The sequence below is a fragment of the Sinohyriopsis cumingii genome, chromosome 8, assembly GCF_028554795.1.
Source record: "Sinohyriopsis cumingii isolate HCF-2022 chromosome 8, ASM2855479v2, whole genome shotgun sequence".
NCBI classification, from domain to species: domain Eukaryota; kingdom Metazoa; phylum Mollusca; class Bivalvia; order Unionida; family Unionidae; genus Sinohyriopsis; species Sinohyriopsis cumingii.
The window spans coordinates 117,472,869-117,500,161 of NC_142968.1; the positions used below are offsets into that span (position 1 = coordinate 117,472,869).

Genomic DNA, 27,293 nt, shown 5'->3' on the forward strand with positions numbered 1-27,293 from the left:
TATAAGCCGTTTATAGACATTGGAAATGCAAAATTCGTGCGATAAGGGTAAATAGTACAGTTATGGGATATTCTTAGAAGAGGCTAAGTTGGTCGGGTTCTACGACTTGGAAGACCAAGCTAATAATGAGAGAGAGAGAGAGAGAGAGAGAGAGAGAGAGAGAGAGAGAGAAGAGAAGAGAAGACAAGAGAGAGAGAGAGAGAGAGAGAGAGAGAGAGAGAAAACTGAACGTAATCACTCTTATAAAAAAAGACTTACATTTTAAACAGTGTGAGTTGATAAACAGATCCGTTATGGTTTGTCGCTAAGTGCGATACTTTCTCCTGGATACATGGATTTACAACCAACGAGTGCAAAACATAGAAAAGGACATCTATATTTCATTCATAGCATTTATTGTCATAATAGTATATTGAACTGGAAAGCGGGTTTTACATTTACGGCATATTTGTAAAATAAATCATGTTATAGTTTGCTTTTATATGCAACTATTTCCGACTGAGACAATACTGGACAAAACATTTGTCGCACTGCCTGGTTTCGATTGTAGACTCTGCTTTTCAACGTCAGATTGTATTGTAGGTGATGGTCTACAATAAATCTGCATCATCGTGGTAGATCTCAGTCACTTGCATCCTTTACTCTGAACTCTACGCCAATATGGAATAGTGTTCGGATTTTTGCAGCCCTGCGGACCCCCATTGTGGATCCGAGCATACGTCTCGCACGTGTCCGGACAACCGGATGTAGGACCATATCTGGCCATGTAATTTTTGACACATGTCGTAGCACAGGAGTAATCATTGGCGCAATTCTTCCAGTCTGAAATAATATGTAAATAAACGATTTAATGAATTCGAACTATGTGTGCCTAATAATCTCATGAGTGGCCAGCAAAGGAAATCATTAGTAACACTTTCTGGAATGTCGTCTGCTCAATTGAATATAGGTGCTTGTTAATAATCATGTTTAATTAGACTCACATCCTGGTCAAATCCTTTATTACTTTTCACTTTTACCCGCGGTGAACAAAGTTCTACAGAGTAATTACAACGATGTTTATTTAATGTGTGTGTGTGTGTGTGTGTGTGTGTTTAAGTAACCGCTGTTATGAGTCTAGGCTATTACAAAAAGTAACAGGAAAAATGTGAAGACAATAAGCTTTGTACAATTTAACAAATAATTTATTTCCCTAGAAAATCAAGTGAAAATGAGAAGAAAAAAAAGAACTTACGGTTTTAAGAAAGAAATCCAAAATAATCCAAGATATAAAAAATAGAAGCACTATTAATAAAAAGTCCTGAGTTAAACTGAGTTCGAATCCCGATGAAACCCAAAATGGAAGACGATGACGTGCTACGTATATTTGATCTAATTTATATTTGATTTAATTTAACTGATAGTAAGTTTTAAAATCTTTTTATTTCTTCATTTGTGTATATGTCAAAATAATGCAATTTTGTTTACTAGGAATTTGACATTTTTCAGAAATTAGTTTGACCTTAGAGTTAATCGTAAGCACCGAACTTTGTATTGTATGCTGACCTAGTTCCCGACATTAATTCAAATATCACTGAGATAAGTAAACAATTTATTATTTTTATCTTATTCTTAGAGTAAAATTATTGGATTTTGTCATGGTTCCACAGGAACTACGTGCTTATAGACGTAAATACTTCTCGAAAATTCTGGAAAGTTGTCCCTCATCTAGGAATGGGTTTTTTGTTTTAGATTACTGTATAATCATCGTTTATAGAAGTGTCTCTCAGTTGGGTCTTTTTGTTTACACTGGAAAATGTGTTTGTGACCAGTTTGGGAATTACATTTTAATTTTTATTCGACGTATTTGGATTCTAAATGATTAACTCTTTTTCCGTGAAAAAAAATGGGAGTTTTCGTACAGAATTATTGGACAAAGACATTTATTTCGATTTTATTCTGAAATTCAAACATCGGAATATTATTCACTGCGGAATAAAAAGAACTGTAAACGATACAACACCATACTGACTAAAGTATAAGTCATCGCCTTCCATTTTGGATTCTTCGTCGCGAAACGAACTTGAATTCAATAGAACATTTCATTATTAGGACTTCTAAAATTGAATTCGTGGATTATTCTTGGATTATATTTGGATTCGAGTCTTGAAACCGTAAGTTCTTTCTTTTCATTTTAATTTGACGAAAATAAAGTCGCAGCCTAAACTGGTCATAATAACACAACTTAACATGTCAAAAGTTTAAAGACCACTGACCAATTCTATACATAGCATTGGATATAGGGCTAACTTAAGACGCTAAACAGAATTGTGGATGAGGGTCACATGGTCATCCTTCTAGAACAAAATATAAGTTGTTTACATGCCTAACATCATGTACTCCCAGTATGGCCTTTACTAAAATCAATGGTTCTTACTCTGGAAATGAATACAACAAAAAGTTATTTACCAGAACTGCCACTGTTTCTGAATCAAGGTTAGAGACTAGATATACTGTTTATATTATTATAACAGGCAGGTCAAAGAGGGCAGAACTGACTTTCTGGAAAACGTCAAATCCAGTAAACAAAGTTACCTTACAATAGCATGTAATAGAATAAAAAAATAAAAATAAACTAACAAACAAATAATACAATCAAATTTAAATAACACTGCTTTATGCTCTATTTTTACCATACGACAATACTGCCTCGTTTAAAAAAATCTAATATACGATGTCTGGTATGTGTGGTGCGAGACAGTAAAATAGGAAATCAGCAGGCACGTGACTTATAATAAAAAGTGAAAGATGTCATCACACGAGTATTCCGCCTATATTATTACCATATCACACATAAGAAACGTGTTTCATATCCATGTTTTCTTTGCGCCACCACCTTGTTCACTTACAGAGAGAGAGAGAGAGAGAGAGAGAGAGACAGAGACAGAGACAGACACAGAGAGGGAGAAAGAGAGATAGACTCAAACATGTATTTCCATGCAGTATATGACAGAAAGCACACACACACACACACACACACACCATGTTTTATGACAGCAAATCGCCGGCCAAAGTATTCTTCTTCTTTCAATCGTGTAAGTCATGATCTCCCACAGTGCGTGCACTGATCTTCCCGAGGTGGAAGTCTTAATTTCTCCCAGTGCCGGTAGTGGACTTTGTTTTTCTTCAACCAGACCTATTGTATGGCTCTGCGAGGCAAGTGCCATACGAGGGTCTAGGGTCTGGTCTCAAACCACGGAGGTTTTCCTTTTAAGTCCAGAGTGAGGCTCTCCCGAAAGTAGGAAAAGTGAAGTTTATTTTATAAGATAAGGTGAGATGATACGTCATTGTGATAACAAGATGCCATCATGCTCCACGACTCCTTCATCGACAAACAATTTTAATGCGATATCTACTGGTATCATTTTAAGCTCAAATACAACTCTTGGCTTGAATGACTGCAGACTGATTGTCGAATTAATTTTGAGATAGCAACCATTCTTAACGTTTTGCTTCCCCAGTGTTTCACAAAAGCGTACCATATCATTAACAGCAACAAATGAAGATCCTAACAATAGCTTCCCGTTTGGCTTTCCCAGAAGAACAAAGAAAAGTCAAGCTTTGGTCTGGGGTGAAAACTAAGTGAAACGTACTTGTGATTGTTTGCATTTGTGAGTTTAACACTATTATTTAACACTTGATAAGATCTAAATTGCGGCCAAGGAAGTACCTGGAAAAACCCTGTGGTTAACCACTTACCCACGGGAAGGTACTAGCAAGGTGTGTCACATACCCACGTTAGCCAAGCCGAGACTCGAAACGTCAGTGATACGAAGTAAATCGAACACGAAGATTCAGAATTTTCGAGTGCTAGATGGTTCAATCAGAACAACCTCAGTCTTTTCCGTAAAATGTTAGTAATACATGAATTAATATGTTGAGGGACCTACACCAATACATTTTTTATTTTTAATCTTCAAAACTTACAAGCCCCTGTTATAAGTGATAAACATTTACACGAGACCGAAACCGAACATTTTTCAGCTTTTTAAGTTGTCTTGATGGAGTATGTAACATATTGCACCTGAACACCTTTCCTCCTGAAACAAGAACAAAGCACAGCACCAAATGAATTCGCATGGTACAACATAAATAAGGGCACAAAGATGCACATGTGGATTTCCCTAACGACAATTTTATGCGAGGCAAGTAGATGACCAGTGGAAGGAATAAATTGTTGGCATGCAAGCATCTGCAAATTACAACAATGGAAAAGAGTTGGTGTTCACAGTAGGACTTCTTCTGAAAATATACTTTTATTCTTACACCGGGAATGAAACATACGCAGTAGAATGCTTTTGCGGAATTTTAATGTCTTGAATGTTAGAGCAAATAATTCAAAAGTGAAAGTAGAAAACGGGTGATGTCTTACCAAAGCTAACTGGGTGAAAGCATGACAATAATTATACCTCATTAGTCATAATATTAGTTGAGGCCAGCAATTTATTCGGTTACTTAACAACTGATACCATCCAAATTCCTAACTTAATTATCGATGAAATGGTCAGACGTTCAGAATACAATGAAATGTCAAGGATTTTGATTAATCGTTCAAAAGTTAGGTTATTTAAATAAATGGAGGAAGCGCAACACATATACCTTGTCGTCGTTTTGAGGTCTCCTTAAGAAAGAGCTTTACCGACGGTGAATTATCGGTTCGTGAACTATTTTAAAGACTTAGCTATAGAAAAACTATACAAGCGTCTCAAGCAATTTGTATCATTATATATGATTATTTTTTCATGATAAATGCTTTGACTTTTTAAGGTGGCTAGATTAGCATCTCTTCGAATTATTTGATTGACAGTAGCCTCGTTGTTATCTGGTACACAGTTTACCCATTTTATCTTCGTTGTAATCTAAATCTCTTTTCGCTCTCTTCATCATGAATAGTACATGTTGTCAGTAACGGAACATAAATCCCTTGATGCTACTCTATATACTATGTCACCTATACAGTGTCGTATACCCGTTACACTCTATATACTATGTCACCTATACAGTGTCGTATACCCGTTACACTCTATATACTATGTCACCTATACAGTGTCGTATACCAGTTACACTCTATAAAATATGTCACCTATACAGCGTCGTATACTCGTTACACTCTGTATACTATGTCACCTATACAGTGTCGTATACCAATTCCACTCAAACGTGAAACTATATATATTTGTGAGGAAAACTATTGATTACAGGTTATATTAAAATAATTTCAGTTCTCGACATAATTGCTATCAAGTATACAAATAGTTAAGAAATCATGCACTGATGATTGTCGATTGCAAACCAACCAAAATTAGGTGAAAATCGAAATTTGGGTGCAGCTTCTGTTAACTAAATACATTGCAATCACGTTTGAATGTAGGAACAAGCAAAAAATAGAAACCATAATCCTTATAAGAAAACTCAAATCATTGAAATATGTTGTTCTGTGATGTTATGTTCTGAAGTCTGTTAGACCGTTATTTAATGTTTCTGCAGTATTCCCACCCTAAAAATATTCATTGAATAAATCGGCACAAAAATGTATTACCGACGATTAAAAAAATCTCTTCATTTTTCTATGATAACGGTTATTACAGTGACAAAAATAAACTGAAAAAAACATTTTATGTAGAATCGAAATTTGCAAATTTTCCTATGCTAAAATCATTGAAAATTTTCGGAACTTTTCGTTATCGACGTGTGTGTGTTCATTATATCGTTGTTTAGTAGATAAAAGATAATATTTCATTCGGGTATTGAAAACATGTTGTTTCTTTTTGTCACGAAGTCATTCGTAACAATGCAATCTTTCTACTTTAATCGGGAAATGTTTCCTTGTGTGATTATGCCCTCGTAGCTTCAATGACATCACTGCGACTCATTAATATATGATCACTAACAGCAACGTAAGCAATTGTTTCAGATTATTAAATCCGAATGAATTTTTCTATTTTTTATTTTATTAAATTGTTTCGAGAAGAACATTACACATTAAAAGATCAGTTATCATTACTGTGTAAAGATATAGTTTTAGCCAATTTGATTAAAATCAGATCTCCGCTGTCCTGCGCGAAAATCTGACGACGAACAATTATAGATCATGTTCTGGTGACCTTTGAAATAGCCAATGGAAATGCAGCTTTCAAAAGTTCGAAAGTGAATCAGACGGTTTGGTATACATGCATGCTCTTCATCCACACTGCTCAGCCTCCACACGCGAAGATATAAGACGCCATCAGACTGGTTGATAAAATTAGCGATTATGGTAATAACATAGATTACCAGAATACGACCCCGAAGCGGTCGCTGTCAGACCTACATGTATAACACTGGAGAGCTGATTTTAATCAGATTGACGTTTTAGCACATATATATATATAGCCGGATGTTCCTCTATCGTAAATTAAAGAAATTTAATATGTGTCGGTAAAATGCCATGAATGCCGAATTTAGTCGGATCTGAAAAGAACGAGGATGTTCCAAATTCTATACAACCATGTGACCATTGAGATAGGCGCATTATATTGAAAACCAATAGCAAAACATGCCAAATCACACATTTAAGGTAAACAAGCTAACACTTCCTGACAATTAGGAAAAATGTGAAAAGATCAACTTCTTTGCATAATGGAGTAATGTCATTCATTGGCGTCACACACATCGAGACATTACAGTCTCACTTATGTCATAATTTGCTGAATTGGATGGGATGAAAATTTGTTATCTTAATATGAGCAAGGCGTATGTCTGATTTGTAATATTTCCAGACAGATCTCTATGCACGCTCAGTAGAGAAACATTCTAAGCATGCCGAGACTATATAACCGTCGTATGGCGGAGATCTGATGCAGCCAGCCATTCGGAACATCTTAGTCTCATTTCGAGGCGATCGAAACAGAAAAGGAGGTAATCCTAGTGATATCTAACTAATTGATAATTAGTCTTGTCAGACGAACATCTGACCTGATGCGCAAACAGGTGTTTTATAAAATAATGGGTGTCGAAAATTAGACTTGACGAGATTCCAATAATCAATGAAATAGATGTCCTTTTCAAATGTTATTCTTGTAACTTTGTAATGAAAGATTATGAAGAAATCATTTAGTTTCAATATCTTGAAACTCATGCTTACGTTGCTGTTTGTGATGACGCGTCATCTAGTTACAGTGACGTCAGCAAAGATGGTATTATGTAAATCCAACAATTGTTTTTAGAGTAGTTACAATAGCCATGATTCACATCTGAGTTTTTTGTTTTTTGCAATATGGTGGACAAGGGTGATGCTGTTCCAATGTTTCAAATTTCAGCAAGGCATCGTAAAATAGTATACATTTTCCATGACAAGGATAGAACATACGGGCTCTAACAAATTAACCTATCAATGACGTTCTGTGCGGAGGTAAATATTTTCATTCATTTTGTATACAATACTTAAACACGAGTGATAGTGTGTCCTGCTCTTTGTAATACTATAATAGAAAGTATCCACAAAGTTACTGTATGTACTAATTGATTTATACGGTAACAAGAACCTTTGTTTTAATCATCCCTCTCACTCTTTTCATTATCGACGCTAGCCACTGTTCCGATATGCTATCCTATCTACACCATGGTGGATCGATCTGATATATTAGTGCACTGATATATCAGTTAGCACTAGCGACATATATTGGATTTCACGAGTTGCATACGTTCGTATGTAATGCTAACTAAATAACAGCATGAAACAATGGTAAATTGAGCATTGGCCGAAAATGGTGGACGGGACTGGCCTCAGAAGAATATTTTTGCAAGTTTAACATCGAACGTATGATGCCATACCAGAGAGAAGCCATTGCAGGTGTATTTGAGAGAAAGGATGTATTTGTGCAAACAGGGACGGCAGTGTAAAATTGCTTATTTATGAGTCCATTCAAATTGTTTGCTTCCCTTGTCTCAATCATGTAGGAATATTGTTCAAGTTTGTAGAATTTCACTATGATTCGATGGTTTGTCGTTGCATTCAATGAAATTCGCTGACCAGAAACACTTAAAGGTGTACATAGTTTATTATCTTAGAAAGTTGGCTAGCGAAGATGTCGTTTCCTGGCTTCCGTAGTCGTATCTTACCTCTTCCCGGTCTTCCGCAATCCTTCCAATATGGCAGCTTGATCTGGTAGTAGCCACAGGACAGTGAGCCAGCGTCCATTACACAGCCAATTGGACTGCAGTTGGACTCAACCTTTTTGGTAAAAAGGCAAGTGAATCCATGAAAACGTATACTTATGTCATAATGATCCAAGTCGAAATATCCTTTGTTGCAGATTTAACCAATGTTGAAAACTTACAAGTATTATGCATACATAGATTGTCGGCATCTTGTGTCATATTTTCTTCCTTCATCCCGCGACACGTCATGTAGTCATTTCGATGAATAAAATCCAGTCTATTATAAAGACATCGTAAATAACCTTAAATTTATTTATCATAGCAACAGCTCGTAAAATGTATTGCATTGTGAACCATGTACATGAACCCCAGAGATAAACGAGAATTAAAATGAATTTTATTCTCAAATAATCTCAATGTCCCTTAGTCTGACGCATACAATGATGGCTAAACTTTAACAAGATACGCGATTTGGAACATTATTGTAATACTCTCAATTTGTAACAATTCATTGTCCTAAAAATTTTATAAAATGTCGGAACTTCTCTGTATCGATATAATAATGCAGCTGTTAATCGCATTGACACATAATGGAGAAACAAATCCACGTGCTAGGAACTACTTTTAAAGGGGAAGAAACCCTTGTTGTCTTCCACTGTTTCTGACGGACTTAAAATCAAACAAAAACAATATATATGTAACAATAAACACTTCACACATAAAGCATCTTATGTCTCTCCAACTTTGATAACACATCAAACAAAACATTTTGAGAGATACAGACACACGCATACGAAGTGGAACTATTTGGTATAGCTCAAATGAAACCATATCATAGAACCCCAAACTACAAACGTGATTAAAGCTGATCATATGACTAAACTCATGGCTTAAAAAATATGTTGCACTTTCGGCACGGAAAGGTGATGATTAATTTCAGAAACATGAAGTGGGGTTATATCTCTATAGAGCAAGATTGTAAATTAAATTTAAAATATTTCGAGACTAACAACAGAGAGACGAATACAATGACAAAGGTGAGTGTAAAATCACAAGGAATGTAAACCCAGAAATGTGCACTAACCCTAGATTTTCAGATAGGTGTACTGGAACTACAAATGTTATAAGAAGTGTTCCAGTGATGTTGGTGACTTCACCATCCACTCTACCTTTCCCCTTGTAATCCATGTAAATATACCTGGGCCAAACAAGCAATGGATTTGTACGGATACTAGCTGGGGCAATTAAACTGAGTTCCTTAATGGACAAAATGTGAGAAAATAAACTTGCCCAAGATGACTTCTAAATATATTACATAAACCCAAGCGTGAGAACATATGTGTGTTAGAAACTACTTGAAAACACTGTTCAAGACACAGCCTATGTACATCAAGTACTATAAATATCCTAACTCTCCGCAGAGCTATCGCAAAACCAGCAACAAAAGGAAATGTAGTACATCAAGCCTGCTTTATTCAAACTTTGTAAAACATCGCCCAATCCGCACGCAGATGAATGAAATATAACAATGCACTTGCAAATGAAATCTCCTTCACTTACGAATCAGACTGTTTCAATCATCTGTCTATTCTATATTCCACAAGAAGATTTCCGTGTAGCGTGTGCTAGCTCTTGTAATATCAGCACTTGCTATATTTCCAGGACAGAACATATAATTCCCAAGAAAATCTTGATATAGAAATCTCATCACAATCATTACACGCTTCATTAGAGCTGTGTAGGCCTACCCAGTGTTGAATCGTAACATTGGGTACCATATAACGGTTTCGAAGTAGACCTGATGAAGGTTACAAGTTCTACCTGTATAAAATATATCAATTACTTATCGTCATTTTCATGTGGAAATTTGTCGATTAATATGATATTACAGAAATAATATCAAATCTTTTAATTCTATTTTGTCTTGTATATAAATTATGTATTTTGGGTCGACGCGTCACCCCACTGCCCTCATTGAGATATTCGTAAGAATAGCACGCAACTCCATCCGCTCATTGTGCAATACTTACAATAAGTAACTCGGGATCTATTCTTGGTTTTTCTTTTTTCTTCTATTTAAAAGAGGTCAATAGCTAGATTTTACTTAGATAGTTAATTAATAATTAATTAATGATTATTCAGATTTTCATAAAAGAGTAAATGGGAGAGGTAATAATATTACCCGATGAATACAATATTGTATGTGTTTAATCTGCGAACTATATTGAAAAGTACAGGGTTATTTTACTTTGAATGAAACAATTGGATGAAAAAATATTCTATGCTGGGATTTGTACCAAAACATGGAAATCCCAGTCGCAAAGCGTGGTGGGCAGACAAGTAATATAACCCTTTAATTAGAACTTTCTTGTCTCTGTGCTATGCCCACCATAGATCCTGTAAAAAGTTCTACTCTTGGCTCAGTATCTGTCCCAAAGCTGTATGAAAAGTAGCGCTGAATTAACGACGGCATGATCGTGACATTTCTATATGTGCAGTGAACGTTAATTTAATTTTTTACGCAATGCACATTGCGAATGGGATTGAATCCAACTATATCCGCTTAATGCAATTAAACCTCAATGACTCTTACTGTGTAATCCACACGGGGGCGTAGCGTGTAATCCGCAAATGGGCGTAGATTTTATTGAATTTATCTGACTGATACTTGCAAATTCTCTCTCTGCAGAGATTTTGGTCATGTCGAGACTAAACATACCCGAGTTCTATTGTTGCTGAAAATGTTATAATCTGTTTATATTTTATACTCAATCAAAGAAAATAATATAGGTTGATATTTGTATACACCATTTGAAGCTGTCATGGTAAAGCCCAATACTTAATATGACAATTTTATTTTATTTTTCTCCACAAATATAATAATATCTAAGATCGGCATGCCACAAGATAAGGAAATTTATATTAACAAAGGTTTTTTTAAAACAAAAATGTGTAGTATTTCACTACAAACTCCTTCTATATAATGAATAATAGAGAAACGAAACCCTACAAAACGCCTCATCGTGAGGATTCATGGTATCGTAAGTCACGTTTCGGTTTCAGTGAAGATAATTGTAATCAATTAAGTCTCATTCAAAATGCGGTTTATAGACTGGTTGCAATAAAATGTAAAACTATGTTAAATCATGCCACACCACTTAAAATCACCTCAAAGGGTAAAAAAGGGGATGTCTCTAATGAGTGGTTCATGGATGCGATTTGACCTTGTAACACTTACCAGGCAGATGCACTTCAGACACTGGTCGGATATAGATCCTACAAGGTAAACGAAAAAAGGTTTAGTCCAAAGAGAGAGTGGGTGATTTTTCCTGCAACTATTCTATATCCAATCTATTAAGTTTGATAAATAGGTAGATCATAAGATTGTAAGAAAGTGTACCATAGTGCTGTCGATTCGATTCATTCCATTTGGTTCATGAAATTGGAACCATATACCCCTCTCATGGTTACGTAGATAGATAGATATATAGATAGAAGAAGAAGAAGAAGAAGATAAAGAAGAAACGGTGATGATGAAATTGGAAACATATGCCCCTCACATGATTAAGTAGATAGATAGATAGATAGATAGATAGATAGATAGACAGAAGAAAAAGAAGAAGAGGTGATGATGACGATGATGACGACGACAATGATGATAACGAAAGAACAAATGCTCTATCGAACATTTTGTAGAATGATTTTGTAGAATGTGTGCTGAAGAAAGTTTTTGTTTATAAAAACAGTATTATTTGTCAGACCTGGTATAAGAGCTGAGATTCTGACAGGACAACCCAAAGTCCTTTTACAAAGTGCTTTTAGATAACATTTAACAGCAGAAAGAATAGACAGGAACTCTTCTTGACTCCCCTTTAATAACTGACAGTCAAATCTACTGTAGTGAAAAGCAGAATACAAGTATTACATATGTATAAAGGACAGGTTTAGCTAGTTCATGAATACGTACATCAATCAAGTCCGACTGCAAACTGCACAGAACCAGGACCCCGCATCACGAAGCACCGTATATAGTTTCAAGCGTAAGAAAATGGCACCCGATTTCATAAATGCGTTTCACAAAAATATCCATTGGAAATGTTCCAACCTCTAAGAAATTCCTTTTGCGTCAGCTACTCTTTCGTATAGAAGGTAGGTAATTACTCGGTAAAATGTAATAGGGCACATGCAAACTACTTACAAGAACGGCGACGAAGATGACGATAACAAGCGTAACAATATCAACACAATGAAGAAATAAATATCAGACAAAACGTACTTATTTACTATATTGAATTAAATATAGGTAAGATTAAGGAACGTAGGGTGCCTCTGTCTGTGTGTGTGCAATGACGGATTTATGAATTTACCACCACTGCTAGGCACTCTCAGCGTTGCCGCAGCCACTCAACCCTGACTAAGAACAAAACCATAAAAACCTGTGTACCTTTAAATAATGGAGGGAATATTTAGCCATAGCAGCTGTTTTTTTATAATAAAAAAAATACATTTTACAACTAAGTCAGATTTTCAGACTTTTAAATCTGACGCCCCCTGAACATGACCATTCTTTTAAGCTGCCTTCTCTGCCTAATAGGAAATGGTGTGTGCGCGCGCGCGCGCGCGCGTGTGTGTGTGTGTGTGTGATTTTATTATATCTTTGTGTGCATGTCAGTTTAAAAATGCAATTATTGAGATCATGAAGGTAGAGTTCTGAGAGCATAGCTAGGAAACCGGAGTGACAAAGTATTGTATGCAAGACTTAACCAGAAAATAATAGACCCTTTACTACAACGAGGCTATTGCAACATGAAAAATGAAGACATGAGTCCAACCTATGTCAACATCAGTCAACATATTGGAAAACAATCTTCTCTGTAAACAATTCATAAATATACATACTAGGTCATCGGTATGCTCTTCGCATATGCGGACGTATCATTATATTTCGAATTATTCTACATGATATCATATATTATCGGTCTTAGGAGAGTAATATCATCTTCGTATGGCCATCTCAGACTAGGAAATGGTCTAATTGTCTCATTCTTTTTTTTAAACATTCGGCAAGTGCAGAATTATACCGAATATCTTGTAGGAATAGTTCCACCGAACCAGCAGACGTTATTTTGCATTTTTTCCTGATAGAAGTCTGTACCACAAATACAATCTGAGTTTTAGTTTCTTTTGCATAATAATCTGCATTTTTGAGTTGGCAATGAATTGTGCAGGTTAAAGTCAAATTCACCTCTTGCTTTGTTGTATTTGATACCTGTGTGGATGGCGCAGTGTACCAACTCCATTATCTTAGAATTCTTTAAAGACTCATTTTGTGTTAGGTTAGCTGCGACTTTGTATCAAGAACAAAACAAAGTTTGTAACAACAGTGCAAATATATAGCAAGGTTTATCCGACTTCATCATGCACTTGAAATGTACCGTCTATATTGGAAAATTAAGAATTTAGAAATAAAGCGTTAGCGGTTAAGTAAAAAGCATAATAAGACTCCAGATACAAAATAGCACGGAATACATAACATCCCAATCCATTCAGAGTAAATAAAATTGGTATGGTTTATAGATATACATATCAACCACGGGATATTCTTCAGATTCCAGTTTAAGACGAAATTACGTTTACTAAACGTTGCGAATCGTCTTATGCAACACAGAGAAACATTTTTACAGTATAATACGCAGTGTTTCTCAATCTCGAATGGCAAACAGTCTATTTCGCGGCATCTTCTAATGTAACGGTGTCACTAATCAGTAAGAACACTTGCAATCTCTCAAATCAATACATAAATATTTTCTGTTCCAGATCAATGCTGACAGAGAAATTTGCAATCTCTCTCTCTTTCATTCTCTCGTTATTTTTCAAGCTCAACCTCGCTTTTTCTCTGTCCCTCTGTCCTTTTTTCCAAACCAACCCAAAGCATGCAAGCAATAAATATCAGTTCTTCGTCTTAATGTAGTCGGTAGGCAATAATGCAGGGACTTTTTGCATGTGTAACCCCAACAGGTTTCTTCTTCTTTAGCGGCTTCTGGAAGAACGGGTCTACAGCGGGAAATTTTTCAATGTAAGTACGTATAGTCTTTTCACTCAAACAACCGTATAGTGAGCAACTGAGATCAATGCAATGTTAAGGTTACATCATTCGACTTTTCAAGGCACTCACTGCCCTTATCGAAATTGTTTTGTTAAGTCAGAACATGCCTAGAGGAAGCTTACATTAATATACTTGTATAATCTAGTGCGTCCACAAAACATCTTATAGCGTAAATGAACGAATAGTATCGGAAATAATAAGATTAAAAACATAAGGAATGATTAATAATGAACAAGAACTAAAACGGAACTAAACGGATGTCTAAAAGAATGACGAATGACCGTATCAGATAAAAACAGACTGATAAGCATCCAAAACAATGAGTAAAACTAAATACTTAAAAACAACAAAAGGCCATATTCAACAGAACAAAGACAAGAAAAAAGCAATAGAAAAGATCAAACAAATAACATATTCCATGTTTCAGCAAGCGAAGAAGCACTACTGAAATCGTGGTTAGAAGAGCATTGTAAATGAAAGTATGAGACCAAAATTATAACAGATTTCAAGAAAGTCTAGCAAAGCTTTAAAACCAACCAGTTTAATGTCACTCATTATAGTTCAAATTTAGTTAATTCTAAAACTGTGTCAATATTATGCAATATCACAAACTATTAATAGCTTACTTGGGGTCGTAGTTGTGGCGGACGATATGGTGGTACTTGTTGTAGACGCTGCAAAATGAGGACAAATATATAAAACAACAGGACATTATCATGACTGAAATGCCAAAAGACATAAGATGTCATTGATATTATTCAATGCCTTTATGTACAATGTATCGGAAAATATAAATGAATATCTTGATTGATTGATTTGACTTAATGACATAAATAACATTAGGAAATGTGGGTAGTAATGTAATGGTGTGGATGGTCAGGAATGGCTACTCTGAAAACAGATCTACTCCAAAGAATATAATCACTTTAAATCAAAAAGATAATGTTATACTTCCCTGAGCAGGATGACAAATGAAATAGGGAAAACGAAATACCATGTCGGATCTTTTATACATTATTGAAAGCAAATCCATATAGGAGTTTACCGAAATTATGTCGTTTGACCCCACAAGCATCTGATATTTTAGTCTACTTGAACATTACAAAATCAAGGAGACAGTAGTGCGTGTGTGTGTGTGTAGGTACAGAGTCACTGTTATTGCTTGATACTTGTATGTACTATATAACGGAAAATATAAAAAATATATTTTAAATGTTATGATTTGACTTACCGAGTTAATGAACATTATGAAATTGATATAGTCAGGTAATGGTGTGAAAGGATACGAATTCTATCCTGTGACGATAGTACGTTTAGTACACGGTGGTAATCGCGTTATGATGCACAGAGAAGCAGTATCATAGTAATAAACGCTATCTCTCTCAATCACAATGGCAAAACATCTCTTCCTCCGAATCTTCTACTATAACTGACTCCCTAATCAGAAGGAAAACTTGCAGGGTCTCAAATGAGTACATAAATGTTTCATGTTCCTGCTCAACGGTGACAGAAAACGTGGCAATCTTTCTTTTTTTCCCTCGTTCGTTCCATCTTTTATTGCCTCCGTCTCTCCTGTTTTCCAAAACAACGGAAGGGATGCAGATATAACTAAATGTCCTTTTTCTCAATGTAGGCAATGGACAAAAATGCAGGGAATGTTTGCACGTGTAACCCTAACAGACATCATCGTATTAAGCGGCTTACTGAGCAACAGGTGCGCTGTTGGAAATTTGTAAATCAAAGAATGTATAGTCTTTTCACTCGAACAACCCATAGTGTGAAAGTGGGGTTAGTGCAGTGTTATGGTTACATATTTCAACTGTTAAGGCACACATTGCCCTTATCGAAATTAGTCTTTTTTTCCCAAACATACCCAGAAGGAACGTACACTGATATACTGATAAAAACGTTTGAGTAAATATGGAGTAAATGCTTCAATATTTTCCAAACTAAACGAATTAACTACGTAAGGAATGACTGATAACGAACAAGACCAAATTATTAATTGAATGGAGAATTAAATGAACGATCAATGGCCGTAAAAGGAAGAATTAGACTTAGAAGCAACCAAAACAATGAGTAACTTTAAATATTTAAAACCATTAAGACACGTAATGCTACATAGAAAAGACAAAAAGCAATAGAAAGAAAACAAAATTTTATCATATTCCATGCATCAGCAGGGAAAGAAGCACTACTGAAATCGTGGCTAATACAACATTGGAAACGAAGGTATGTGATGAAAGTTATGTCTGATTCAAGGACATTATATGAAGCCAAGCATTCAAGAAAATGGTTATCTGTTCAAATTTAATTAAATGTAAAAAACGGTATCGATATAATGCAATGGCACAAAATGTCAATAGCTTACTTGTGGTCTCAGTTGTTTCTGGCGATGTGGTGGTACTTGTTGCAGACGCTACAAAAAGAGCACAAATAGATCAAATTAGGACTGGAAAGCCAAAAGTGTCTCAACTATTATATTGGATGAAACGGCAATAGGTTTCTGACTCGACGATAACAATTGTGTTACTCCTATGTTTGCGATTTATAATAACGGTGTCGGTTTTGGATGATATAGTCATTACATTATATCATTGTACAATTGTTCAAAAGCGCAATACTGCAGTTGTCAGATTTTGCAAGAAGTTAATTACCGAAAATATTTGAACGTTGGCATGTAAATAAAAAATGTGGAGAAGGTGAAATAGGTGTGAATACTGTAAACGCGGGAAAGGAAAGAAATAGTACGAAACTATGAGAGAGAGTTTTATGCACATTTCTCTCTCTCTCTCTCTCTCTCTCTCTCTCTCTCTCTATATATATATATATATATATATATATATATATATATATATATATATATATATATATATATATATATATATATATATATAAATTCCTGAAGAAACAATTCAGACTGAGTAAGATGACTACCAGTTTTGTTTACGCATAGTATTATGTGTATGATTAAACACGATTACGTACGCACAGTTTTATAATCTGGCAACGCTGAAGGGTGCATCACATGTGTATTGTAGAAGTTAATTTTTCTTCATAGGCAAACTACAAATGATTCATTCATGTGATAACGTAATAAATGTACCTATTGCGTCCACAAGATATCATATTGGGTAAATGCACGAATAGTATCGGAAATAAAAATATTAACAACATAAGGAATGATTAATAATGAACAAGAACTAAAACCGAACTAAACGGATGTCACAATGAATAACGAATAACCGTATGAGATAAGAGCAGACTTATAAGCAACCAGAACAATGAGTAAAACTAAATAATTGAAACAAACAACACGCAAAGTACAACACAACAAAGACAACTAACAAGCAATAGAAAAGTTCAAACAAATAACTTACTCCATGTTTCAGCAAGCGAAGAAGCACTACTGAAATCGTGATTTCTACTGCATTGTAACTGAACGTATGAGAATAAAATTATAACAGATTTAAAGAGAGTCTAGGAAAGCATTAAAAACAACCAGTTTAATGTCACTCATTATCGTTCAAATTAACTTAGTTCTAAAACTGTGTCAATATCATGTAATATCACAAAATATTAATAGCTTACTTGGGGTCGTAGTTGTGTCGGACGATATGGTGGTACTTGTTGTAGACGCTGCAAAATGAGGACAAATATATAAAACAACATGACATTATCATGACTGAAATGCCAAAATGAGTTTCAGCTATTACATTGGACGGAAGGGTTGAAAATTTCTGACTCGACAATACCAATTGTGTTAATAATATTTTGGTTATTTTTAATAACGGTGTCAGTTTTTAAATGATAGTGGCATTAATTTACATTGTAATACAACTGCTCAAAAACTAAATGCTGACATGTACAAACACAATGCACACTTCTCCAAATATTTGAATGCTAGTATGTAAATATAGAATGTGAAGTAAGAGTGAAGACTGAAAAAGAGAGAAGGAAAGAAATAAAAGAAAACTATCAGAGAGAGGATTTTTTTTAGTTATCTTTTTCTCATACACAAGGTGTCAGGAACAAATCAGATTGAGCAAGATGACCACATGTTTTGTCTAGGCATATTAGTGTTCGTATGATTAAGCACGATTACTTTTTGCAATCCGGCAATGCTGCAGATTGCATCTTGGACATTTTTATTATTGTGCATACATGATCAAAACTGAGAAAAATACATTCATATGATACGTGATGCATCTGCTTATGAAATGTGTATCTTCAGACGTTAGAGAGAGAAAGGAAGAGAGTGAAAGAGACAGAGATATTGTACAAACTTGAAGTCTGAGTTGGGCACATCGAACATATTATCTGCAAACCAGATGACATGTACGATGTACACCAGCAGTAGCTTTGACAATAGTCATTGGCTATGAAGGTATCCCCGTCATTATACACCTTCCCATTGTATATACATTGCATCGCCGCTGAAAACATAAGATGTCACCGATATTATTCAATACCTTTATGTACAATGTATCGGAAAATATAGATCAATATCTTGATTGTTTGATTTGACTTAATGACATAATTAACATTATAAAAAGTGGGCAGTAATGTAATGGTGTGAATGGTCAGGAATGTCTACTCTGAAAACGGATCTACTCCAAAGAATATAATCACCTTAAATGTAAAGGGTTATGTTATCCTTGCCTGAGAAGGATGATAAATAAAATAGAGGAAATGCCATGTCTGATCCTTTATAGGTTATAGGAAACAAATCCACAGAGGAGTTTGCCGATAGTATGTCGTTTGAGTCCACGAGCATCAGATATTTTAGCCTACTTGAAAATTACAAAATCAAGGAGACATTAGTGTGTGTGTGTGTGTGTGTGTGTATGTATGTATTTGTGTGTGTGTGTGTGTGTGTGTGTGCGTGTATAGGTACCGAGTCACTGTTATTATTCGATAATTTTATGTACTATAGCGGAAAATATAAAAAGTATATTTTAAATATTATGGTGTGACTTACCGCGATAATGAGCATGATGAAATTGATATAGTGAGGTAATGGCGTGAATGGACACGAATTCCATCCTGTGACGAAATTACATTTAGTACACGCTGACAATCGCCTAATGATGCACAGCGAAGCATTATCATTGTAATAAACGCTATCTCTCTCAATCACGAATGGCCAACAATCTCTTCCTTCGAATCTTCTAATATAATGGAGTCCTTAATCAGACGGAAACTTGCAATATCTCAAATGAGTACATAACTGTTTCATGTTCCTGCTCAACGGTCACCGAAAACGTGGCAATCTTTTTTTTTCTTCTCTCGTTCTATTTCGCTTTTACTGCGTCCCTCTCTCCCTTTCTCCAAAATAACGGACGGGATGCAGATATAACTATATTTCCTTCTTCTCAATGTAGGCAATGGACAAAAATGCAGAGAATGTTTCCACGTGTAACCTGAACAGACATCATCTTATTTAGCGGCTATTTGAGCAACAGGTGTACTGCTGGAAATTTGTGAATCTAAGCATGTATAGTATTTTCACTCAAACAACCCGTAGTCTGAATGTGAGGTAACTGCAATGATTTGGGTACATATTTCAACTTTTAAGGCACACATTGCCCTTATCGAAATTAGTCTTTTGTTTTCAAACATACCCAGAAGGAACGTACACTGATACACTTATAAAAACGTCTGTGTAAATATGGAGTAAATGCTTCAATATTTTCCAAACTAAACGAATTAACTACGTATGAAATGATTTATAACGAACAAGACCTAAACCTTAGTTGAATGGAGATTTAAATGAACGACCAATGGCCGTACAATGAAGGATCAGACTTAAAAGCAACCAGAACAATGAGTAACTTTAAATAGTTGAAACCGGCAAAACACATAATGCTGCATAGAAAAGACAGCAAGCATTGGAAAAGAAAACAAAATTATGTCATATTTCATGCATCAGCAGGGGAAGAAGCACTACTGAAATCGGGGCTAATACAACATTGGAAACGAAGGTATGAGGAGAAAATTATGTCTGATTCAAGTACATTATATGAAGCCAAGCATTCGAGAAGATGGTCATCTCTTCAAATTTAATTAAATGTAAAAAACCGTATCAATAACATGCAATATCACAAAATGGCAATAGCTTACTTGTGGTCTTAGTTGTTTCTGGCGATGTTGTGGTACTTGTTGCAGACGCTACAAAAAGAGCACAAATATATCAAATTAGGACTGGAAAGCCAAAAGTGTCTCAACTATTATATTGGATGGAACGGCTATAGGTTTCCGACTCGACGATAACAATTGTGTTACTCCTATGTTTGCGATTTATAATAACGGTGTCGGTTTTGGATGATATAGTCATTACATTATATCAATTGTACAATTGTTCAAAAGCGCAATACTGCAGTTGTCAGATTTTGCAAGAAGTTAATTACCGACAACATTTGAACGTTGGCATGTAAATAAAAAATGTGGAGAAGGTGAAATAAGTGTGAATACTGTATACGGGGGAACGGAAAGAAATAGTACGAAACTATAAGACAGAGTTTTATGCAGATCTCTCTCTCTCCATATATATATATATATATATATATATATATATATATATATATATATATATATATATATATATATATATATGTATATATATATATATAACAAACTACTTAAGAAACAATTCAGACTGAGTAAGATGACTACCAGTTTTGTTTACGCATAGTATTATGTGTATGATTAAACACGATTACGTACGCACAGTTTTGTAATCTGGCAACGCTGAAGGGTGCATCACATGTGTATTGTAGAAGTTAATTTTCCTTCATAGGCAAACTACAAATGATTCATTCATATGATAACGTAATAAATGTACCTATTGCGTTCACAAGATATCATATTGCGTAAATGCACGAATAGTATCGGAAATAAAAACATTAACAACATAAGGAATGATTAATAATGAACAAGATCTAAAACCGAACTAAACAGATGTCACCATGAATAACGAATAACCGTATGAGATAAGAGCAGACTTATAAGCAACCAGAACAATGAGTAAAACTAAATAATTAAAACAAACAACACGCAAAATACAACAACAAAGACAACTAACAAGCAGTAGAAAAGTTCAAACAAATAACATATTCCATGTTTCAGCAAGCGAAGAAGCACTACTGAAATCGTTTTTTCTACTGCATTGTAACTGAACGTATGAGAATAAAATTATAACAGATTTAAAGAGAGTCTAGGAAAGCATTAAAAACAACCAGTTTAATGTCACTCATTATCGTTTAAATTTAGTTAATTCCAAAACTGTTTCAATACCATTTAATATCACAAAATATTAATAGATTACTTGGGGTCGTAGTTGTGTCGGACGATATGGTGGTACTTGTTGTAGACGCTGCAAAATGAGGACAAATATATAAAACAACATGACATTATCATGACTGAAATGCCAAAATGAGTTTCAGCTATTACATTAGACAGAAGGGTTGAAAATTTCTGACTCGACAATACCAGTTGTGTTAATAATATTTTGGTTAGTTTTAATAACGGTGTCAGTTTTTAAATGATAGTGGCATTAATTTACATTATAATGCAACTGCTCAAAAACTGAATACTGGCATGTACAATTTTACACAATGCACACTTCTTCAAATATGTGAATGCTTGTATGCAAATATAGAATGTGAAGTAAGAGTGAAGACTGAAAAAGAGAGAAGGAAAGAAATAAAAGAAAACTATCAGAGAGAGGATTTTTTATAGCTATCTTTTCCTCATTCACAAAGGTCTCAGGAAACAAATCAGATTGAGCAAGATGACCATATGTTTTGTCTAGGCATATTAGTGTTCGTATGATTAAGCACGATTACTTTTTGCAATCCGGCAATGCTGCAGATTGCATCTTGGACATTTTTATTATTGTGAATACATGATCAAAACTGAGAAAAATACATTCATATGATACGTGATGCATCTGCTTATGAAATGTGTATCTTCAGACGTTAGAGAGAGAAAGGAAGAGAGTGAAAGAGACAGAGATATTGTACAAACTTGAAGTCTGAGGTGGGCACATCGTACATATTATCTGCAAACCAGATGACATGTACGATGTACACCAGCAGTAGCTTTGACAATAGTCATTGGCTATGAAGGTATCCCCGTCATTATACACCTTCCCATTGTATATACATTGCATCGCCGTTGAAAACATAAGATGTCACCGATATTATTCAGTACCTTTATGTACAATATATCGGAAAATATAGATCAATATCTTGATTGTTTGATTTGACTTAATGACATAATTAACATTATAAAAAGTGGGCAGTAATGTAATGGTGTGAATGGTCAGGAATGTCTACTCTGAAAACGGATCTACTCCAAAGAATATAATCACCTTAAATGTAAAAGGTTATGCTATCCTTGCCTGAGAAGGATGATAAATAAAATAGAGGAAATGCCATGTCTGATCCTTTATAGATTTAATGGAAACAAATCCACAGAGGAGTTTGCCGATAGTATGTCGTTTGAGTCCACGAGCATCAGATTTTTTAGCCTACTTGAAAATTACAAAATCAAGGAAACGTTAGTTTGTGTGTGTGTGTGTGTGTATGTATGTATGTGTGTGTGTGTGTGTGTGTGTGTATAGGTACCGAGTCACTGTTATTATTCGATGATTTTATGTACTATAGCGGAAAATATAAAAAGGATATTTTAAATGTTATGGTGTGACTTACCGCGATAATGAACATTATGAAATTGATATAGTGATGTAATGGCGTGAATGGACACGAATTCCATCCTGTGACGAAATTACATTTAGTACACGCTGACAATCGCCTAATGATGCACAGCGAAGCATTATCATTGTAATAAACGCTATCTCTCTCAATCACGAATGGCCAACAATCTCTTCCTCCGAATCTTCTAATATAATGGAGTCCTTAATCAGACGGAAACTTGCAATATCTCAAATGAGTACATAACTGTTTCATGTTCCTGCTCAACGGTCACCGAAAACGTGGCAATCTTTTTGTTGTTCTCTCGTTCTATCTCGCTTTTACTGCGTCCCTCTCTCCCTTTTTCCAAAATAACGGACGGGATGCAGATATAACTATATTTCCTTCTTCTCAATGTAGGCAATGGACAAAAATGCAGGGAATGTTTGCACGTGTAACCTGAACAGACATCATCTTATTTAGCGGCTATATGAGCAACAGGTGTACTGCTGGAAATTTGTGAATCTAAGCATGTATAGTATTTTCACTCAAACAACCCGTAGTCTGAAAGTGAGGTAACTGCAATGATTTGGGTACATATTTCGACTTTTAAGGCACACATTGCCCTTATCGAAATTAGTCTTTTGTTTTCAAACATACCCAGAAGGAACGTACATTGATACACTTATAAAAACGTCTGTGTAAAAATGGAGTAAATGCTTCAATATTTTCCAAACTAAACGAATTAACTACGTATGAAATGATTTATAACGAACAAGACCTAAACCTTAGTTGAATGGAGATTTAAATGAACGACCAATGGCCGTACAATGAAGGATCAGACTTAAAAGCAACCAAAACAATGAGTAACTTTAAATAGTTGAATCCGGCAAAACACATAATGCTACATAGAAAAGGTAGCAAGCATTGGAAAAGAAAACAAAATTATGTCATATTTCATGCATCAGCAGGGGAAGAAGCACTACTGAAATCGGGGCTAATACAACATTGGAAACGAAGGTATGAGGAGAAAATTATGTCTGATTCAAGTACATTATATTAAGCCAAGCATTCGAGAAGATGGTTATCTCGTCAAATTTAATTAAATGTAAAAAACCGTATCAATAACATGCAATATCACAAAATGTCAATAGCTTACTTGTGGTCTTAGTTGTTTCTGGCGATGTTGTGGTACTTGTTGCAGACGCTACAAAAAGAGCACAAATATATCAAATTAGGACTGGAAAGCCAAAAGTGTCTCAACTATTATATTGGATGGAACGGCTATAGGTTTCCGACTCGACGATAACAATTGTGTTACTCCTATGTTTGCGATTTATAATAACGGTGTCGGTTTTGGATGATATAGTCATTACATTATATCAATTGTACAATTGTTCAAAAGCGCAATAGTGCAGGTGTCAGATTTTGCAAGAAGTTAATTACCGAAAATATTTGAACGTTGGCATGTAAATAAAAAATATGGAGAAGGTGAAATAGGTGTGAATACTGTATATGCGGAACGGAAAGAAATAGTACGAAATTATGAGAGAAAGTTTTATGCAGATCTCTCTCTCTCTCTCTCCATATATATATATATATATATATATATATATATATATATATATATATATATATATATATATATATATATATATATATATATATATATATATATATATATTTATATATATACATAACAAACTACTGAAGAAACAATTCAGACTGAGTAAGATGACTACCAGTTTTGTTTACGCATAGCATTATGTGTATGATTAAACACGATTATGTACGCACAGTTTTGTAATCTGGCAACGCTGAAGGGTGCATCACATGTGTATTGTACAAGTTAATTTTTCTTCATAGGCACACTACAAATGATTCATTCATGTGATCACGTAATAAATGTACCTATTGCGTCCACAAGATATCATATTGCGTAAATGCACGAATAGTATCGGAATTAAAAACGTTAACAACATAAGGAATGATTAATAATGAACAAGAACTAAAACCGAACTAAACGGATGCCACCATGAATAACGAATAACCGTATGAGATAAGAGCAGACTTATAAGCAACCAGAACAATGAGTAAAACTAAATAATTGAAACAAACAACACGCAAAATACAACACAACAAAGACAACAAACAAGCAATAGAAAAGTTCAAACAAATAACATATATTGAATGTTTCAGCAAGCGAAGAAGCACTACTGAAATCGTGATTTCTACTGCATTGTAACTGAAAGTATGAGAATAAAATTATAACAGATTTAAAGAGAGTCTAGGAAAGCATTAAAAACAACCAGTTTAATGTCACTCATTATTGTTCAAATTTAGTTAATTCTAAAATGGTGTCAATATCATGTAATCTCACAAAATATTAATAGCTTACTTGGGGTCGTAGTTGTATCGGACGATATGGTGGTACTTGTTGTAGACGCTGCAAATGAGGACAAATATATAAAACAACATGACATTATCATGACTGAAATGAAATAAAGAGTTTCACCTATTACCTTGGACGGAAGGGTTGAAAATTTCTGACTCGACAATACCAATTGTGTTAATAATATTTTGGTTATTTTTAATAACGGTGTCAGTTTTTAAATGATAGTGGCATTAATTTACATTGTAATACAACTGCTCAAAAACTAAATGCTGACATGTACAAACACAATGCACACTTCTCCAAATATTTGAATGCTAGTATGTAAATATAGAATGTGAAGTAAGAGTGAAGACTGAAAAAGAGAGAAGGAAAGAAATAAAAGAAAACTATCAGAGAGAGGATTTTTTTTAGTTATCTTTTTCTCATACACAAGGTGTCAGGAACAAATCAGATTGAGCAAGATGACCACATGTTTTGTCTAGGCATATTAGTGTTCGTATCATTAAGCACGATTACTTTTTGCAATCTGGCAATGCTGCAGATTGCATCTTGGACATTTTTATTATTGTGCATACATGATCAAAACTGAGAAAAATACATTCATATGATACGTGATGCATCTGCTTATGAAATGTGTATCTTCAGACGTTAGAGAGAGAAAGGAAGAGAGTGAAAGAGACAGAGATATTGTACAAACTTGAAGTCTGAGTTGGGCACATCGAACATATTATCTGCAAACCAGATGACATGTACGATGTACACCAGCAGTAGCTTTGACAATAGTCATTGGCTATGAAGGTATCCCCGTCATTATACACCTTCCCATTGTATATACATTGCATCGCCGCTGAAAACATAAGATGTCACCGATATTATTCAATACCTTTATGTACAATGTATCGGAAAATATAGATCAATATCTTGATTGTTTGATTTGACTTAATGACATAATTAACATTATTAAAAGTGGGCAGTAATGTAATGGTGTGAATGGTCAGGAATGTCTACTCTGAAAACGGATCTACTCCAAAGAATATAATCACCTTAAATGTAAAGGGTTATGTTATCCTTGCCTGAGAAGGATGATAAATAAAATAGAGGAAATGCCATGTCTGATCCTTTACAGATTATAGGAAACAAATCCACAGAGGAGTTTGCCGATAGTATGTCGTTTGAGTCCACGAGCATCAGATATTTTAGCCTACTTGAAAATTACAAAATCAAGGAGACATTAGTGTGTGTGTGTGTGTGTGTGTGTATGTATGTATTTGTGTGTGTGTGTGTGTGTGTGTGTGTGTGCGTGTATAGGTACCGAGTCACTGTTATTATTCGATAATTTTATGTACTATAGCGGAAAATATAAAAAGTATATTTTAAATATTATGGTGTGACTTACCGCGATAATGAGCATGATGAAATTGATATAGTGAGGTAATGGCGTGAATGGACACGAATTCCATCCTGTGACGAAATTACATTTAGTACACGCTGACAATCGCCTAATGATGCACAGCGAAGCATTATCATTGTAATAAACGCTATCTCTCTCAATCACGAATGGCCAACAATCTCTTCCTTCGAATCTTCTAATATAATGGAGTCCTTAATCAGACGGAAACTTGCAATATCTCAAATGAGTACATAACTGTTTCATGTTCCTGCTCAACGGTCACCGAAAACGTGGCAATCTTTTTTTTTTCTTCTCTCGTTCTATTTCGCTTTTACTGCGTCCCTCTCTCCCTTTCTCCAAAATAACGGACGGGATGCAGATATAACTATATTTCCTTCTTCTCAATGTAGGCAATGGACAAAAATGCAGAGAATGTTTCCACGTGTAACCTGAACAGACATCATCTTATTTAGCGGCTATTTGAGCAACAGGTGTACTGCTGGAAATTTGTGAATCTAAGCATGTATA

General features: G+C 34.8%; 1 protein-coding gene across 17 annotated transcripts in view; it reads right to left on the reverse strand.

Annotated features, from left to right (window-relative positions):
• Positions 1–378: 378 nt before the first annotated feature.
• Positions 379–27,293, reverse strand: part of LOC149794480 (uncharacterized) — a 167,536-nt gene continuing 140,621 nt past the window's right edge. For 12 of the 17 annotated variants that reach the window (XM_089968726.1, XM_089968725.1, XM_089968723.1 and 9 more), the window contains 12 exons: positions 26,073–26,222; positions 25,379–25,426; positions 24,140–24,187; positions 21,612–21,659; positions 20,408–20,455; positions 18,571–18,720; positions 17,876–17,923; positions 16,656–16,703; positions 14,911–14,958; positions 11,417–11,454; positions 8,140–8,251; positions 379–822 (listed from right to left, as the gene is read on the reverse strand). In XM_089968726.1, coding sequence (XP_089824852.1) covers positions 626–822; positions 8,140–8,251; positions 11,417–11,454; positions 14,911–14,958; positions 16,656–16,703; positions 17,876–17,923; positions 18,571–18,720; positions 20,408–20,455; positions 21,612–21,659; positions 24,140–24,187; positions 25,379–25,426; positions 26,073–26,222 — 983 coding nt within the window. In that variant the 3' untranslated portion in view covers positions 379–625. The remainder of the gene's footprint in view (positions 823–8,139; positions 8,252–11,416; positions 11,455–14,910; positions 14,959–16,655; positions 16,704–17,875; positions 17,924–18,570; positions 18,721–20,407; positions 20,456–21,611; positions 21,660–24,139; positions 24,188–25,378; positions 25,427–26,072; positions 26,223–27,293) is intronic. The other 5 variants (XM_089968727.1, XM_089968724.1, XM_089968721.1 and 2 more) reach the window with 5 other exon arrangements.